Here is a 19291-nt window from a genome sequence, read left to right as displayed (position 1 = left end):
ACTGAATATTAACTTCCACCTAATTCAGTCTGCTAAATCCTAGGGGAAGAAGCAAGTATGAAACAAAACATGAGAGCTCCTATGGGATCTAATCCTTATGGTATTATTTTTCCCTGATCGTACCTGCAACAATTACTCAGAAAGTGAACTTAAAAGAGGTAATTACCCATTTTACTTTTCTTACTTAATAATTCAAGCACTTAAGTCACACTTGCAATTTTTCAGAACAAAAACCTGCTGCTGTTAAGAAAGGGCACACCCTCGCTTTCTCACACATATAAAGTTCTAATTCATAATCATAATCACAGATCTCACCCAACAGCAAAAGGATATGAGGGTACACAGACCGAACCAGACTGCTCCTCTGCAGCCACAGGCAGCCGAAGGGGGAACAAAAGGACATCAGTCACAAAAGGCAAGAAAGCCTATTTGTTAAGGATGGGCTACCCAGAAGAATTAAGTATTTGGAACAAAACCAAACCAAATGTTCGAAGGGACAGAAGTAGAATTATCAGCTTTGCTGTAGAAAAAACCACTGTTCTAAATCAAAATTTCCCAATTCCTCAAGAAGAAAACACATTTTGTAAATGTTCCCACCATAAAAGCAAAGCATTGCATTTATTTTATGACACCTATGACGCCTCAAAGGTGAATTCAAGTCTTTCCACTTAGGCAGCCCAGAACAAATCCACAAGCTGTGTACAATACATTCAAAATAAAGAAACTACAAAGAAAACAACACGTGCAGATGTTATCTAATCAAATTATGATCGTTTCTTCCTTCCAGCAGTTTGTAGCAGCTCTGCTTCCTACCACTTCACCGGGCTCTGCCCTTGTGACTGTTCCACCTTCACATAAGTGTCATACAGCTCTTTCAAATGCAGTATCAGTTCCTCCAGGTTGTCGCCTGTCAGTGCAGACAGGGCAATGACTCTGTCACTTATCTGTTCTTTAAGGAGTGGTAGATTAATCCTGGACTCAGCGAGGTCAATTTTATTCCCAATGACAACACAAGGCCTTGTAGACAATCCTTTTTTATATTGTTCAAGTTCATACTTTAAGTCTTGCAGCTGAATCCATGGCTGAGACACAGAGAGATCCACCACATATAAAAGAAAGCAGCATCGTTCAATATGCCTTAGGAAGGCCAACCCGAGGCCCCTGTTCTGATGAGCACCTCTTATTAGGCCAGGAATGTCAGCAACTGCAGGGAGAAAATTTCACAGTGAACCCAAGACACTAAACAACAAGGACAAAGTCTTTCCCAATCCACTGCAAGTGTTACAGAATTACATCACAGCACATAAATACTATGGACAACTCATGTTAAAACCTGGCTGCTATTATCTTACACCCCTCAGATTTAAGTTATTCCAGTGAAGACAGAATTCAGATGGCTATTCTGATATTAAGGCTATGCATAAGTGAATGTGAAATGGGGTGAAATGGGCTTCCTGTACTTTTGTTACATCAAGTTTGAAGTTCCATAGAATTAATTCAACAGCACTGCTAACTTCTACAGCATTCAAAGATGAAGCTGTGTGACACAAACTGCTATGAAGGCACACTCAGTACTATAATTTTATATACATAGGAGTACTGTAATTTTTACCTGCTACTTGTTCATAGTCTTCATAGCGGACAATGCCAACATGGGGGTTTAGAGTTGTGAAGGGGTAGGCAGCCACTGCTGGCTTTGCATTGGACAGTGCTCGCAAAAGCGACGATTTCCCAGCATTTGGTAAGCCCACCTGGAAGACAAGCACCCATTAAACCCATTAAAGCCACAGTTGAAGGCTAATTCCAATAATAACTAAAAAAAAAAAACAACAAATGAAAGCTCCTACAGATGTAGAAACGTTCTCCCAGTGGGGATTAACATTAACTTTGCATGCTCCCTGGTTTCCCTCCTTTATGTATAGGTGACATTTCTCACAAAATACATCAAACACAGAAAGATCTCCATGATTTATTTTTTAGTGCAATACAGAAGGACTTATTTTAACCTGGAAAAGCACAATGTCACTTTGTTCTGCATCTCTCATTTCATCTGCATTCTAATTTTTATCTCCACGCTGTACTGTTCATCTGTAGACTCTGCAGACAATACCTGCCGTACGTATCAGTGAGCATTAATCATTCATGAATTTTGGACATTGCTTTTCTATAGATGCAATTAATTTTAGCGAAAGTAGGATGAAGCAGCAAGAGCCTGACAGCTCTGCAGATCATTTTGGATAGTCTCCTACCAAATAACAGCAAGTTGCAAGCAAGCCAAAAGGCCAACAAAAATGTTATCAGACATTATTCCTTCAGCCAGTTAAACGTCATCCTACAATAGGGAAGGTGAAGAACCACAGCAACACTCACCAATCCTGCATGAGCTGTTGTCTTGAGTTCCAAATGGAGGATCCTCTCCTGACCTGGCTCTCCCGGAGTAAATAATGTTGGAGCTCGTTTTTCATTGGAAAGAAAGAAGCGGTTACCTTTCCCTCCAGCTCCTCCATAAGCTGCAACATACTCTTCACCATGTTGAGTGAGGTCAGCCACAACTACCCCGTCCTCCTTTACCAACGTACCTACAGGGACCTTAAAACAAAGAGAGGTTAACTTCAGTGTAGCACCTCCAACAAAGCCTGTTGTGCTTGATTTCTCTAGGCATATTACACCACGAAGCCTAAAGCAAGTCAGGACTGTATTTTGGTCAGACTGACCTTCCAAATAAGTTTAATTTTGATGAATAATGAATTTTTTGTTCCCTGTAGAAATGTACGAGATACATTCCCTTCATGAGTTCATGGACCTTGAAAACGAGCAATGTAAACATAAAGCTAATAGAGCAACTAGAACCTTAACTTACTTTAACATAAACACATGCTCCATTGGCTCCATAACAGTTTTTGCTTCCTCCTCTCTCTCCATGGAAACCCTGATAGAAAGGGAGGACTGAAGAAAGTGATTTCACTTGCTGGTCAGCTGTAAAGCAAAACGTGTATTTTAAAGACATTGTTTTAGCAGAACATGCAAAGTAGAACTCTATCCTGACTGTTCTTTCTGTTTCTGAATGCTACACTAATACATATCTGATTCACCGTCTCAATATAATCTACTAATATCAGTGTAAGTTGTGAAGTTTAACTGCCTTTACTTATCTGCTTAGCTTTGTTAACCATGTATTTCATGAAGTGGCTCATTCCAAAATGCAGGCAGCCATTACAAAATCACCTGGATTTGGCAGATTAGCAGCAGAGTGGTAGCAGAAGCACCTTAACCAGCTTAAGGGTAAAATGTGTTGGGTTATCTTTATACAGCCAGGTAGTGGCTGCTAAAACGTTTGCAGAACACCATGATTTTTAAAACACTTCCTAGGAGACTCTTCTAAGGCTCTTATAGGACATAAGTGACTCTTATATCCTCCTCACTGTAGCTCACAACAAAATATAGAAGCAAAGTCAGCTTTGAGAGAAATAACTTGTGGAAATGAGAAACCAAACCAAGCAACAGGTGGAAGTCAATAAAAGAAGAGGAGGCAAAGTGCTGAGTTTTACCTTTCAAAATGACATGACCTCCATCGCCTCCATTTCCACCGTCAGGACCTCCAAAGATTTTTCTAGGTTCACTATGAAAGGACTGACTTCCTCCTCCTCCTTGTCCTCCAACCACACGCACCCTCCGGTGATCCACGAAATAGCGTGACTGCAAAGATGATGAGATTTATCAGAGACACCATTCAACGAGCTAATTGGCCTGCAGAACTTAATAATGTACAGATCTGCTCTTTTTGACACAGTGAGACCCTCTAAACTGTTGTAATTCCCAAATTAAATACGTCTGTGTGATGTTCTCACACTGATTCATCGCTTTCTGTACCTGGTGATGAAAGCAATACGTATTCCAAGCTATTAACAAATAAGAAAATTAAGAAAGGAGAATGAAAAAAAAGTAGAATAAGTGGGGTTGTTTTCAGTATCTGCCACAAGCAATGACTCAGGGGGTAGAGGGGGGGAGAATTGCAGATTTTGGCCCTATTTCTGACATAACCTCAGCATCTCACTTGTAGCTGCACTGTGCTTTGGCTTTCCAGCCAGTAACAGCAAACTGAAGGGCCCTATCTATTGGAAATACCTGAAATCCCTGGTGTAAGACTGGGAGGAATCAGAGTTGCAGCCGTGAAGGTGGATGGAACTGTTCAGTGTGAGCTCAGTGTGTACCCAGGCTGTGCTAACACATCAATTCTGCGACGGGAGCTCCATGAGGAGCAGCGATCTCTGACAAACCCTCATAGTACAGGCTCTGGCACCACCACACGGTGACGGGCTGACAACAGCAGGACACGGGGAAATGGTTTTAAGTGAAAAGAGGGAAGATTTAGGTTGGATGTTAGGGGGAAGTTCTTCACTAGGAGAGTGGTTAGGCCCTGGAACAGGCTGCACAGGGAGGTTGTGGATGCCCCGTCCTTGGAGGTGTTCAATGGCAGTTTGTACGGCCAGGGCCTGGGCAACCTGATCTCATGGGGTTCCTCTATGGGATCTACGGGGGTCTTATGGGGATCTTGGGGTCTCTATGGATCTATGGGGCCTCTATGGGGATCTATGGGGGCTTCTATAGGGATCATCATGGAGGCCTCTATTGGGGTCTATTAGGGTCTATTGGGGTCTATTGGGGTCTATTTGGGGTCCTTGGGCAACCTGATTAGTAAAGGTGTATGTTTGGTGGCCTCGCCAGGCCAGGGGGTTGGAAACTACATGATCCTTGAGGTCCCTTCCAACCCGGGTCATTCTGTGATTCTGCGACACGGGAAACCGGCTTTAAACTGAACTATGAGATAAGAAACTCCCTCCAGACAAGAAAAGAAGGTCCTCTGATGTTTCCCCAACACCAAAATCAGGCGGTGTGGCAGCTGCCCCCTCCACAAACCTATAACACCCTACATAACACCGACGGCCTTGCGGAGGGCAGGGCTTGGAAGCGAGCAGCGCGGCGTACAACGCAAGCACTCACCAATTTCTTCTCCGAAATGACTCTTTTTTGCCTCAACCTCCTATTCTTTGAGCAAGCAGCACAACTAGTGGAGAAAGCCGGCCGGGATACGGGTCTCCACACTAACAACCCCCGTATCCCCAACGCACAGCGCAGCAGCTCCATGGCACCGCCGCTACGCAAACAGCGTAACCTCCCGCCCCGCCCTACGCTCTACGCATGCGTAGCGCTACGCTGCCGGCCGTTGAGAAAGCGCGGGAAGAACGGGGCCGTGCGTTACCACAGTGAGGGGGGAAGGAAGGTGGTGTGAGGGGGATCCCTTCAGTCTGAGCAGTAAGAAAAGCACCACCAGGTTCTCTTTCAGATAACGTTTAACCTAAACAATTTCCAAGCATTCTGTATTACAAAACAGGTAATGGTTACAGTTAGAATGAAAGAAAAGTCAAAATGCTGCTGGCATCACGTCGGTGTTCCACATCGATACATAAAAATGGACAAGACATTAAATAAACGTTGTTTTTTTGTTTTTTTTGTTATTAACAGTTAGAAATATTAACACCAAAATCATGTATAAATTAGGAAATAAATGTACAAACTATTTCCAAAGTGCTCTTTCAAATACATTATATACACAACATTCAAGAAGTTCTTAATGTAAGACATTTCGGGTTGGTGGGATGTTGCTGCTTCCTTCCAAGTGTTGTTCATATTATCTCCAAAGTATTTCAGCTCTTTGAAAAGCCATGGGAAAGGTGTACATCCAAGCTGGCCAAGAGCAATATTGCATTCTGGCTACCTGTGATATTGATATGTCATAAAGAAAAAACCTCCATCCTTTCCATTCCTTGATATTTGAGTACTTATTTGTATGAAAACACCAGCAGGAAAGATGAATGAAATGAGGACGGGCTGAAAACACATCGTGTTTCATCAGTAATGGAAAGCATTAACATTGCAAGGGCAGTGCTTGGACAACATCCCATAGCAAACTGTCCACTTAAAGACTCCTCCCTACAGGAATAGATGAAGTGAGATATCTCTTGTCTTACTGGGTTCCTGGTTGTTCAAAACACAAAGTGCTAGAACTCAAAACGCTGTAAATTACACCGGTTTGAACAAACGACAGTCCTACAGCACAAGGTAGATTTACAGCATACATTTCCAATTAACCTCCTATTCAAAACTGATTACAACCATCCTACTCTTTCACCAGGGAAATCTGGATGTGTTATTTCATCCATCAGTTACAGAAGCACTTCAAAAGTGCTTTATTCAACACCCTATAGGGACATATAAAACTGAGTAGAAATAACTCATAGTGGCTCTTTCATATCCCCAGTTCATATTTCTAGACTCTCCCTCTGTAGGTATTCTCTCACCGGTTGATCCCATTAACAATTCCCCCTCTATATGCATGATATTGTTGCACATTTAAAGCCGAATTTGGTTGCTTTTCTGCCACCACTAAATAAATAAATAAATAAATAAATAAATATTCAGACATCTGATAGGACAACACTGTAGATCTCTGTTTTTCTTTCCATGACAGAAATACCTTCTTTTACGTGGATACATAAAAGGTGCCACCAGTGATTAACGTTTCCTTGATCATATCTTTCGATCATCTTTCTGTACCTTTTACAGCAGAAATAATGGACTTATGCAGATTCCTGAATGATAAACGCCGGGTAGTTTGCCCAGTAGGTACTTCAGAAACTGCAGTTGATTTTATAGCGTGGAACTGTCTTCACATAAGGAATATAATCTTTCCTTTATTCTTAAGAAGTGAAGAGCCATGGATTTCAGAGGCTGGCAGGCAACCTGTAATGCATTTAGTTTAACAAAAGGTTGATAACCTACCATAGGACACTTGCCTGGACTGAGATATGACTGATGGCTTCGTATTTACTTAGAATGCAGAATAACCTGGCATTTTGTCAGAACGGGGCACAACCGTGATCAAATGATCCTAAAACTATTTAGAAACATCAAGAATGGGGTGGGAGGGGGGGGGGGGAATTAAAAACTTCTGCGTCGTATCAACATACAGTACTATACACAGCACCAAATATCAAACCATTAAAGCATTGCCTTGTTACCAGTAGTGCACTGCTTCATATCCAGCATGAAATGAACACTGTTCACATACAGACTCTGCTTTGTGCTAAGGGGTAACCAACATATTACAATTAATCAAAACTGCCGGTACATCCAGTTCAAAAGATGGAAATACTATTGAAATGAATCTGACACGGGATCGTATTATTTTATTGCTGGTAGTTTCCATATTGTCCCTAGGGGGGAAAAAAAAGAGAGAGAGAGAAATAAATATTGGAGAATAATATATCAGAGATGAATAAACAGAGTTAGTTTGCTGCTGGTTTATAAATTCTGAAAGATCCACTCAATATGCCTGCACCAAAATACCAGATAGATTTATGTGCAGAGCTAACAGCTAACTCTGCTTTTTTATAGCAGGGATTTAGACAGTTTACCTGCTCATAGCCATAAGGCCTCTGCTGCTGAGCGGATGGCCCTGTCTGAGAAGCTCTGTAACTCCCATATTGCTGCCCCTGTCCCTGTTGGTAGCTGGAATACTGTGAAGATGCTCCTTGTGCAGGACCTGAGGAGACAGAGACATTTATTAATAGGAGTCCATTTGCTACAGGGAGTTCCTATGGTTAGCAGAATGTAAAGCATGAGAGTAAGATAAGGTTAGCGAGTATGTACTGCAAGGCAGTCCCTTGCCTTGAAACTAGTATTTAGAGTATCCTCATTTTCTCCAGCCCCTGTTTTTGTACTGATTAACCTGAAATGGTTTCTTTCTTCCAGTGACCAAGGATGCCTGCAATGGACCAATGAACAGCTCAAACCTGATTTGATGGCAGTGAGGAGCCCTGCCCCAGCAACCAGAAAGGTTCCAAAGCCCTGTGACAGCGTTAGCTCGATGTTCAAATCAATTCCACTTTTCTCTTTCACCTTCTTTCCTCACCAAGGAATTAAAACCTTTGCACGATATTGCAAAGGAATAACGGTTCTCTGGATTGTTGATGTCAGTTTGGATCGTCTGAAGTGTTTTTTTATGTCAGTTGCAAAACTATTGGATGTGTAGTAGGCATGAGAATCCATGCAGTGACCTTCTACCGACACCTACCAGTCAACACAAGTCCTTTATAACTTTCTCAGGTTATCAAGAGAGAAGGCAATGGGATGCTAACATAACAGTTTGGAATGCAGTGCTACATTAATGGATGCCACTGCCCAGAATCTCTTTTCATGCTATGCTGTCTGATTGTTTATAGTACATGGATGGCCAAGGTTAATCAATAAGATAGTTTACAGCATAGTTTAGGTGAGGAATGGAGGCATCAAGATGAAGTACTGCAAATACTTGACCGGTGGCAGTTTTACCATATCCTTGCTGTTGTCCTGGGTAACTTTGTTGATTCGGGTATTGCTGCTGGGAATACGTTTGCTGTTGTGCAGCTCCCTGTTGGTATCCTGCCTGCTGCTGGCTGTACTGAGAGTTTCCTGAAGGGGGAAAAATGGACACAGTGTGGTTATGCTTGTAGCAGATCTTCCTCTGTACCTCTGCAGTACAGAGCCTTGGGCTGGAGCTCATGGACAGGCTCTTTTCAGAAACACATGTTTGCATTTCGCCAGTCACGATGAGTTTATTTCTCTAGTGACTTCTAGTTCTTCTGAATGGGAGGGAGTTGCTTATTTCTACGCATCATTAAACCAGCGAACAAGCAACCTGCTCCCCAAAGGGGGTTTTACTGCTGAAGTGGTTCAGAAGAAAAAGGCAAAGCCACAAAGATAAGGGTGCCAGGGTAAACAGCTGGCTTCTCAAAAAGCCCTCCCAGTATATTGTGTTCCAGATAACGATGTTTATTCATACATCCCAGAAAGACAACACATTTAGTTGTCACTGATTTTTAGAAACAACTACAGTGGAAATTCCATTTGCAGTATCCTAACAAAACAAAACGGAATTCTATCTGGTTCAGCTACACCTGAGGATAATTTGTTAATGAACATGAGGCTATGCATAAGCTAATAGTGATCCCATAAGGCTGCACATAAGCAGTGATCCCATAAGGCTGCACAAGCATAACTACCTCACCATACAGTTACTGACATGCTGCATGCACAACCTGATCATGGTGTTGGTATAAAAGTGCTATAATAGCTAAATTTTGTCTTCCGGACACTTAAATAATAGCTGAGTAGCAGATTAGTAATGTAGGCAATGCAAGTCATATTTTACATCTCCATAAGCACGCTGTTTCCTTATTGTTTTAGGGGGTTAGAGCTTTGGGTTTCAAAGATAACTGATATTTTCCTACCTCCTTCATAATAGTGTTGTGTAGAGTCATCAAATGACCTGTCATAGCTCTGCTCAGTGTAGGATGACTGCTGATAGGCATAATCACCATGTCCTGTAAGAAACAGCAAAGATTCATCAGATACACTGTGAATATAACTATAGATACATGCTGTTGAATACATATAGTATGAAGCTGCTAATGCACAAATATGGGGCTAAGAGAAAATAACCCAATCTAAGACAAGAGGTTGAGTATGTAGCAAGGAAGTTCACACCTACAGATAAATCACTAGTATATATTATAAGATATCACTAGTATATATTATAAGATATCACTAGTACATATTAATGCAAACTTGGCTGCATCCACTCTCTGAAGCAGTTTGATAGCAGTGTGCACTGACATGTATGTGTCTGTACACTGCTTCCACACGGGGATTAGAACATTCCAGCGCTTAAAGTGGAAACAAATCTTAATGTGTTTGCCATGACAACAGTACACAGGAATTACCATCTGGATAATACTGCTGATTCATGGGTTCTGATGAGCCTTGGCCATGACTGTACTGTTCACTGTAATATTCCTCCTGACCCATGTACTGCTGCGAGGAACCTGCAAGGAAAAGATGAGACAGAGCACACTGAGCCCATGGGCAACTGAGAGACGTTCGTGCTGATTGGTTTTGTTTTAGGAGGACAGCATTTACATCTTGATAAGCAAACAGGCTGTGTATGCTATAAGGAAACAGGCTGTGTATGCTCAGAGCAGTTTCTAAGAAGTTTTGCTCACTGGCAAAAGGAAACAATTTTGTATTTTTAGAACACAAGGCGAGTTGAAATGGAAATTACGCTACTGTCAGTAATGGAAGTCCTAAAACCGCTCTTTTGTACGGCAATACCAAAAGGAATGGCAACGTTTCATCTACTGATCTGAGCTATTAGAAAGCACGGGAATGGATTCCATGCTCATGAACACAGTTAGAATTAAATATATTTTAATTAGTGTATTAATTTGTTTCTTAGCAAAGTTCAGTTTATATTAGAGTCAGTCTAACAGCTTTGTTACCTCTTAGAACTGTTTCCATAGAGGTGTTAGAGCATGGTGGTTTTCTTCTGCTGTTTTCCTTGCTTTGGCCTAATTTTCCCCATTAATTGCTGGCACATTTTATCTTGTTTGCAGAAATGTGTTCCTTGTTAATTGTGCCATTTTACGGCTGATCCAATATCATTCAAAAGAAATGAGAAGGTTTCCAGTTCCTTCAGTGAGCTGTACATCGAACTGTTCGTCTTTTCTTTAGAGCTGCACGGTCTCTTTTAGACAGAATTGTTTCTAAACACCCGAAATAATTAAATAAACTTGAAAAGAGATTCAAGTTCTTCTGACTGTCATGGCACATCCGGCATTTCACATTTCTTTTCTTTCCATATGGGATTCCTCATGCATAAAAGTGACTTCTTGCCCTGCCTACCCCACAGGGTGGATGGAATATCACCAAGCAATATACTACCACCAGCAATAAGCTAATCAGATTAATTAGCAATAAGCTAATCAGAGATCTCACCTTGCTGTGAAGCTCTGTAGGGGCCCATTGGTCGCTGACCCATCATGCTGTTGCCCTGGTTGCTCTGACTCATCATGGCAATGGAGGACTGCCCCTGGTAATGCTGGCTCCCTCCTTGTGCCGAGTTGTAATGTGACGTCGCTGCTTGCTGGTGCATCATCGAGACTACAACGTACATGGAGAATCTGTTTTATAAAGGGATGTGGCAGTTCTCTCCCTAGTCTCTTTGGAAGCATGTTAAAGCGTTCAACTAAAATCACATCCTGACCATTCTGTGAGTTTTCCACAGGGGGAGATGTTTTCCTACTACATACATTGAACTCTTCACTGTAATCCACCATAGATGTTATTGCACAGCCAGCTCTTGCCATTTGTTTCGGTCACAAATTTGACATCACAACTAACTCTGATTACTGCTAGTTGATTTACAAAGAATGCAATCATTACTGGAGTACGGTTAAAGAAATAAGAACTGATATTTGTCCCCAGTTCTATCCTGACTCATTCATCGCTGTATTTGTCCACTAATCAATTATCTTTTTTCTAATTCCGTCTCATTATATATCCAATGATTACGCAATTTAAATAAACCAACATCCTAGGATTGATTTGCCCCCTATATTTCATTGAGAACTAACATTGGACAGCCCATTCAATACTTATTTTTACAGGTCAAGAGACAAATTCAGAGCTGCCTGCTAATCTCTCTCTATGCCCTTCAAGCAGTGTTAAGTATCGCTATAAAATCATAAAAACATGGCAGTAATGTATCAATGATAAATGATTGATCCTCTGGCTGGCAGGCTCCTTCACACGGCATAAAGATGCCTTTCCATTCCCTCCCACAGCTGGGAGATTTGCTGCCAGGGCCCATCAGGGAGCTCTCTTTTCCACCTGTTAACCACGACAAGTCAACGTCAGTTCAAACAAGTCCTAAACTGTTCTGCAGCCGGACACCTTTCATTCAGAGCCAGCCTAAAGCTTTTCTTCTTGCGTGTTTGTTTGCCCCTGTCTACAGAAAACATCTACAGAACACATTCATCATGTGCGGTAAACCTCTGAGGTCACTGAAATGTCAAGTTGGCCCAGAAGGAGGAAGAGGTATTTACCTGGATTCGACTGCATGTTGATGTTTGTTCGAGAGACATAATTGCCTATTGACCCCTGGCCTTGCATTGGCACGTTCTGAGATGCAGGCACTGTATGGCTGTAACCAGGCCCGGTTCCATGACTGCTGACAGTCATACTCAGAGATGTTGTGGGCATGGTGTTCTGGCCTGACTGCTGCATAGGCACGTGATTGGGACCTAGAAAAATTAAAGAGAGCAACAAGAGGATCTGTGCTATTATCAGCAATGTACAGTGAGCATTAAAGCCCCCACGGCCTTTCTAAAATACAATAAGGCAAAACAAAACCAAAAAATCCTCATCATTAGAATTCTCAGTTATTGACAGACAAAACTGCTTCCTGCAAAGTTAGAGCGGTGCTTCTATTCCTGCCTGCCAAATGGAGCTGTACAGAACTGCAGACAAGGAAAGACTCAGCAGCTGTGCCCTATAAGCAGCTCATCCTGGGCTTCCACAGATCTTGCAAGCAGCAAAACACACAAATGCCAGCAGTGCCAGATACTGCAGAAAATGCACAGACTGGAAACATCCCAGCCTTCAGAAATTCCTTCCTTCCTCCGTTCTGCTGTTAACCCCATTCACACAGACGGTGACAATGGGAAGGCACAATAGTGGCTGATAAACTCTGCACATCTGCATTCATTCATTCATTTCCCCTCCAACCAACTGCACTTCTCACTCAGGCTTAAGAAGCATCAGGGCCCCCCTCATCGGACCGGGAGGACAAGCTTATCTTTCCATCTCTGGAAGTCTGATTGAAACCACCTCAGCCTTTCTGAAGGCATATTTTCCAAGTCTCCATCATAACCACTGCTGTTACAGCACCTTGTAACCAGTATCACTGTCCATAACCACTGGGCTGCTCCAGTTGTACCCCAGTGAGCACCATTCTGCTTCCCCTGCACTGCGCTGCTTCCTTTTTCCTTTCTTAAATTCTCTTGTTGTTGGATAACAAAAATTAGGTAAAATTTGCTCCTGATGTTTGTTGTTAGTTGTTTTAAGTACTTTTACGGGTGAGTTTTGGGAAGCTGGCTATCTAAGTTCAGCTGTGTGTTGTTGCCTACCAAATTAATTTAGATAGAATGGAAGACAAGCAGGATCCCTAGAAGAGACAGAATTATATTCCAATGGTGATATTTCAATTTGGTTATTAAGCCTATCTACAGCCTCTGAAAAAAATGTTTAATTCTCTTACTGCAAACCTCATTAACTGCTCCTAATGATATTTATAGTCATCAGAAACAGAGAATTTGCTGTTGGTTATTATATTTTCCTCTCATGGAGAGAAGCAGCATTTCTAATAGCAAAGAAACTGAGCTATTCCTACTGAAATCTGCAGAACCAGAGGGACACGCTGCGACAGAGCTCTGTGCTCCCTGAGTTCTCTGTATCTTCTAAAGCTGATGCTTGTTTTCGTGCAGCACAAAACCATGTGCTGTTTGAATGGCATCTGCAGGCACTGAGTGAAAGAGCCCGGGCTCGCAGTAAAGCATCTGTTGGTAAATCTTGCCCTATTAGCATGGGAAAATGTGAGAATCCGGGCTTTCTTTAAAGTACTCCCCCAAAGAAACCAACATCAACAAAAAACTTTGGCCAATTCATGATTGTAAAGGAAAATACAAAAGCGTGACCAAAAGTGTTTAAATAAAAATACTGGAACAATAAGGCAAATACAAAGCACTGAACCTCTTTCATACTCCTGTGGATCTAAGGGAGCTGAGTTTTGTCCTTGAAAGGCCTCATTCATGACTTCTGAACAGCGAGGATTCCCCAGTTGGTTTGGAGCTGAGCTTCCCTACCTATGTCTGAATGTACAGGCTCTGCCTGCAGGGCTGTGGCATGAAGAATTACCGACTGGCTGTTGGGTTACTTGAAACAAGTACGTCAGTCGGTTTTAACCTGTCCCCACAGGCAGAATTACCATTAGTTATCATTAGTTATTGACCTAATGGCCACTGCTGGTAATTATCATGCATTTAAGGTATCACCTAGTGACTGCTGCACAGGTGATTCCTCTAAAGGCCAGTGTGAGGACAATAAGGGATAACATGTACTAGTCTTAGGTCTTTCCCTGCCCTTCCCCCTTTAACAATGCTGTACCTGCTGAGGGTTGGATGTCGTATAGCTTAAGGTGCCATCACTGCTGCTGTTCCCTGGGCTACTCACAGCACGCCAAGAGAGGCAGGCTAGTGCATTCACAGTCACACCTTCCTTTTGGAGAGCAGCTCTGCCTTCAGACCAGCCTCCAGTGGACCAGTACTTTCATAACAAGCTGGTACTATGCAGGTGCAGAGCCTTGGTCAAAACATCTGGACAAAGAGTAAGCTGTCCACTTAGCACTGGGTTAGGGACTGATGTACTGTAATACTACTTAATAAATCTTTCTGAAAGGTGGCACAGATGAATTCCTCTCTACAGCTGGAAGTGTATCAAAGGAGGCACCTCCTCCATTTGTTCCAGAGGTCCCACCAGCTTGGCCACAAATAGATCTCTAAAAACTCAGAAGTAATTTCATTGCTTGCATCTGCTCCTGGGCTCCCCTGCCAAGGTCTGTGATTTTACAGTCACTTCCTTCTATTTATAGACATTGTTTTTGTCTCTCTCACTTTGGGACAGACCCACATAAACAAGAGCTGACAAAGTAACCTTGAAGTACAAAATAAGTAAATGGATGATTCATACTATGGACTATTAATACAACGTCAACAACAACAACAACAAAAATCACAGCTTCTTTTTAGTTGCGAGAACCAAAGAAACCAATAGATAAATGTGTGTGTATTTATCTTAGCCATATAAAATGTCTGTGCAAACTCTTTGGCTGCGTAGTACAATCCCTGAAAGCTTCTGTAGAAGACAAAGGCTGATGTAACACCATTTTGTCTTCCAAAAAGCCATCTAGCCTAGAAGAGCTCTGCAATCTAAAGGCTTGGTTGTACAGTTAGTCATGCAACCGATCCCATTTTACCCCAGCCAGCCCCACCATCTTCAAGAGCAAAGTGCTGCAATAGATCATTTTGTAACTAGAGACTTGGAGGCGTCTTTACTTGGTGATTCTCATTAGACATTTTATAACTGTTTTTAATTTCTCCCATCGAATTACTAAGCAGGCTGGAGGCCTGGCAGAACCCAACAGCGTTACAGACTGGAGCCATTTTGTGATGATTCCAGCACGTCCCAGAAATCCCCATCTGCCTGAAAGGTGAGTGAGATCTTTTACAGCTCCGTAAGTATTTTCTGCATTAATGATTTTGTTGCCAAGCAACAGCAAAGCAGCACAAAGGGGACCAAGGCTCACCATTGCTAATCTGACTCTGCATGAGGGAGGAAGGAGGAAGGCCCGTCCCGATTGCATCACTGAGATTGCTCTGTGAATGAAGAGATTGGTTGGATGCGCTCTGAGTCATTCCTCCCGGGCCCAAGTTTATGTTTTGCGTTGGTGGCTGCAAACAACAAGGAGGAGAAGCAAATTTTGTGTTAGGTTTTATTTAGAAAAATAATCACCCTCAAATTAGCCCAAGCGTGACTAAAAACTGCCTCAAGTGCGTGTGCTTCCCTCGCTTTCTGAGCAAACCTGCTCCCATTTGACTAGCGTGTGTGAATGACACTCAGCGTGACACGGGGAAGCCAGCAGGCAGCACAGCAGAGGTCTCCAAGCTGTGCTTCTAACAGAGATCGGCTTCTGTGCCCGTTCTGCTGTACTTAGATGAATTTCATTTGGACCAGACTGAAAGTAACTGCTGTGGGGAAATGCCTTTGCAAACACCATACAGCAGAGTGGTGACAAATTGGCCTTTGCCAAGCATAAAGCTATTGTGCATTTCGTGTTATGTTGGATACTTCTAAAATCAACCCGTTCAGCAATAACTCGGTTTTTAAAAGCAAGCCAATGCCCAAATACTGAAGGAAAATTCTGATACAAAAGAGTGACTTTTACAGTAAGAACAGGCAAAGAAGAATGAATCTGGACCAAATGGATCCTGCTCAGATATGTAACACTGCAGCATTTCCAGTATTTAGAAATTAGGCCACAGAGACAGATATTAACACAAATATCCCAAAGAACGCATTTGAAACACAGGAAAAGTAGCTTTTCATGTGGTTGCTGGTCTGCACAACCACCAGCCAAAAAAAAAGGTTTACTGACACTGATCAGTGTCTGCATCAAAGCACGTTTCCCTCTGGCACAGTAAATATACATGGTGGTAGCATCGGTACTTACAGCAGGAAGCAAGGACTGCATATTCTGGTTAGAATCTGCTATTGTTGCCAAGTAAACGAGGTTTCTGTGCAAGATTTGTTGGTATCTACAGAATAAGGAGTAAAGCTTATTTGGAAAGGTTTAACAACACAGAACATTCCAATTTCTTTCCTTTCTTTTTTTGCTATGCTCAAACAGTTCATTACATTACATGATCCCCCTTTATGTCTGTCAAAGAAAACAGTGACCATCCTGACCTATATCTGTGCTGTAAACAGTGACCATCCTGACCTATATCTGTGCTGCTGTGCTTTTCAACAGCGTGTTCAACACTCCTTTGACCAACAGGTAAACACGTGAGAAGCAGGAGGTAAAACACACACTGCTTTGCAAGCACATGGAGCGCGCTGTGCAGTGGGAGCTCAGGCTTGAGAACTGACATGGGGTCAGCAGCCTGAACAACCAGCCATAGATTCTTCCTCTGTCTAACCATGGTCCTATTTGCAATGCCATTCCATAACCCAAAAGCTGTTTGCCCTGTCAACAAGCTGAGAAGAACAAGATTTGTTCAAGAGTGCTTTAACTGGAGTGTTTACTCAAGTCAGCAGCACCTGAAGCATCTCTGCTTCTTCACAGTTCTCCATGAACTGGAAAAGTTCATACAGAAGAACAGGGGGGCATCCAAAAGCAAACTACAGATGTACCACTGTGCAAAGTGAAGAGTCAAACCTGGGGAGTGTGAGAAGAAAGTAAGAGAAAATCTTTTTTAACATGTTTTTTTTCCTTCTGATCAGGGAAAAACGTGTGGGAAGTAGTAAAATGGCAAATATGAAGCCAAGGTTGTGAAATGAATGCAAAATCATGGGACGTGGTGTCTCCTCCCAAAGGCACACAGACACACAGCACTGCCTGCCTTGCAGATACGTTCTGTGATCCTCATTGCTCGAAATCTTCAGTGGCTTTAAGTTCCAAGCAGGAGGTGAAGACATTGTCATGACTCTCCAAACTTAATAAATAATCTGTTAAATATATTCTAAATACTAAATTCTCAAACACTCTTGGGGGGGAAAAACCCAACCCTCCATCCCAAGAACAAGATATATTTTGTAATAGAGGCCAATCTAATGAATCAGTCCAAGCATTTCCTCACTGACAGCACTGCTCATAGTACAGCCCTAGAGAAAAAGCACACCAAAAAACACAGCCCGAAACTCATCATACTCACTGAGTGCATTCTGCAGTTTTCCCCTTGCTCTGATAATCCATAATACATTGTATTAGGTGGTGATTTTCATCTAACATCTGCATAAAAGAAACACGATCAGAACACGTGAGAATCACATTACAGACCCGTGTTTGTGTCATACTCCACATCTGCTCCCTGTAGCCAATGATGGAGTTCTGGGCACTTTGCTTTGGGATACGACCAGGTACCTGCATAGCACAGCACAGGTCCTTGACCTGCTGGGATGCAGGCGGCCCCGACTTCTGATCTCCACCACCCACAAGAAACAGCAGCTCACTGCCCTACAATCGCTATTTGATGAGCATTTCAAAGCAGCGCCATCACTGCTGTGCGGCCAAAGCTCTGACTTCCAACACATCAGTGATCTCCCGATGGTCGGCAGTGCTGGAATAATTAAAGCTTGCAAAGATTATTGAGTTAATGAATAAAAACGAGCTGCTTTTCTATTACAAACACGAATAACAACGCTCTTGTTTTCCAATGGCATCACAACAGTCTAAATAATTTGCTTTAGTGGGAATCTGTAACGAGCCCAGCATCAGTGCCTGATCTGACCGCTCCATTACACCGAACCAGAACATCCATTCAGTCTGTGCCTGCAAATCCCCAGCTCAGCACCACCAGCTCTGCAAACAGAACCACTGCCAGCAGCCACAGACACCGACTGCCAGCCCCGAAGTCCCACAGCAACAAACGCAGTCACACTCCCCGTGCTCACACGCAGCTCCATCCCTGCTCTGTACCATCCTCCAGCTGTTCTCCCTTGAAGTCATTTATTGGCACCTGAGAATGAGCGGTTTGGCTGTAACACCTCTTGCCGATCCGCTCGTTGCTGGGTTAAACATCAACCCCGCCTCGCTGCCCATCATCACCCGCACCTCGCTGCCACCGCACGGACCGCACGGACAAAACGGCTCCGTGGTGGGGAAGGAGATGACGGGCAGCACAAATGACAGATAGCGCTCAGAGTGAAACATGCACGGACTTTATTGAGTCTCCAGCCGCTTCGTGATACAGTTCCCTTCTGGGAGGGATGGGATGGGGTGAAGGTTCGGCAGGTGCACGCAGCGCCTGTGCCAGCCAACGGGATGGGAAACGAGCACTTCCCAACCGGGAGCCCTGCGGTACCGGAGCTCAGCGCAGAGCAGATCTTCACCACCTTTGTCATTATACACCAATACACACATCACCAGCAGCGGTAACAGCAGGCGAAAAACACCGCTGAGCGCTGCTCCCTCCGGCATCCAAACACAAAACCCTTCCCAATGCCATATCGGATTTTATTTCACCGTCCCCAAACACCGTCAGTAATCACACATTCAACACGCTATTGCGATTTTCCAACGCGTTATTGTGGCTCTTTTTTCCCACCGGCAGCACCCGGCTCATTCCATCCCGTTCCCTCCGGCTCCGCAGCTCCGCTCATCTCCGCTTTGTTCCACCTCCTCCTTCCCCCACCTCTCTCTGTCTCTCTCTCGCCGTCCATCTCCGCATTCCCGGCCATGCACGACTTTCCCTCTCTGCCTCAATCCGCCTCGTTCCATCATCGGCTGCGGGATCGCGGACGGAATCACGTCCAGCATCGCGTCCACCCCGCGGTACAAAGCATGCCGATATGCCGATATGCCGATATGCCGTTACCTTCTGGATAGTTTGCTGGGTCACCTCCCCTTTGCCTCTCGGCCGAGCAGAAGCAAAGGCAACCGACATGGTGGGCTTTATTTTTTTTTACGTGTCTTTAATGTACGGGTCCCGTGCTCTAATAATATTGTTATTATCTCCTGCTATTGCCGGCCCACGATTCTCCGCAGTGCTGGGGCAGGGGAGGTGCCGCACATGGTACG

General features: G+C 43.4%; 2 protein-coding genes across 2 annotated transcripts; both read right to left on the bottom strand.

The window, feature by feature from the left end:
• Positions 1-411: 411 nt before the first annotated feature.
• MTG2 (mitochondrial ribosome associated GTPase 2) lies at positions 412-5189 on the bottom strand. Its single transcript, XM_015881591.2, has 6 exons — positions 5002-5189; positions 3549-3696; positions 2861-2976; positions 2371-2589; positions 1613-1751; positions 412-1204 (listed from the first exon to the last, which is right to left on the bottom strand). Exons 1-6 carry the CDS (start codon positions 5143-5145, stop codon positions 810-812), a joined length of 1161 nt encoding a protein of 386 aa, XP_015737077.1. The 5' UTR covers positions 5146-5189; the 3' UTR covers positions 412-809.
• A 144-nt stretch (positions 5190-5333) lies between these two features.
• SS18L1 (SS18L1 subunit of BAF chromatin remodeling complex) lies at positions 5334-19279 on the bottom strand. Its single transcript, XM_015881590.2, has 11 exons — positions 19089-19279; positions 17427-17503; positions 16223-16307; positions 15299-15443; positions 11982-12179; positions 10873-11037; positions 9822-9923; positions 9330-9422; positions 8392-8511; positions 7476-7603; positions 5334-7274 (listed from the first exon to the last, which is right to left on the bottom strand). The coding sequence occupies exons 1-11, from the start codon at positions 19155-19157 to the stop codon at positions 7248-7250; spliced, it is 1209 nt and encodes a 402-aa protein (XP_015737076.1). The 5' UTR covers positions 19158-19279; the 3' UTR covers positions 5334-7247.
• Between the last annotated feature and the right edge of the window lie 12 nt (positions 19280-19291).

This window comes from Coturnix japonica, chromosome 20 (genome assembly GCF_001577835.2).
Source record: "Coturnix japonica isolate 7356 chromosome 20, Coturnix japonica 2.1, whole genome shotgun sequence".
Classification (NCBI taxonomy): Eukaryota; Metazoa; Chordata; class Aves; order Galliformes; family Phasianidae; genus Coturnix; species Coturnix japonica.
The sequence above is the reverse complement of the archived record's forward strand: the minus strand, read 5'-3'. Positions and strand labels throughout refer to the sequence as shown.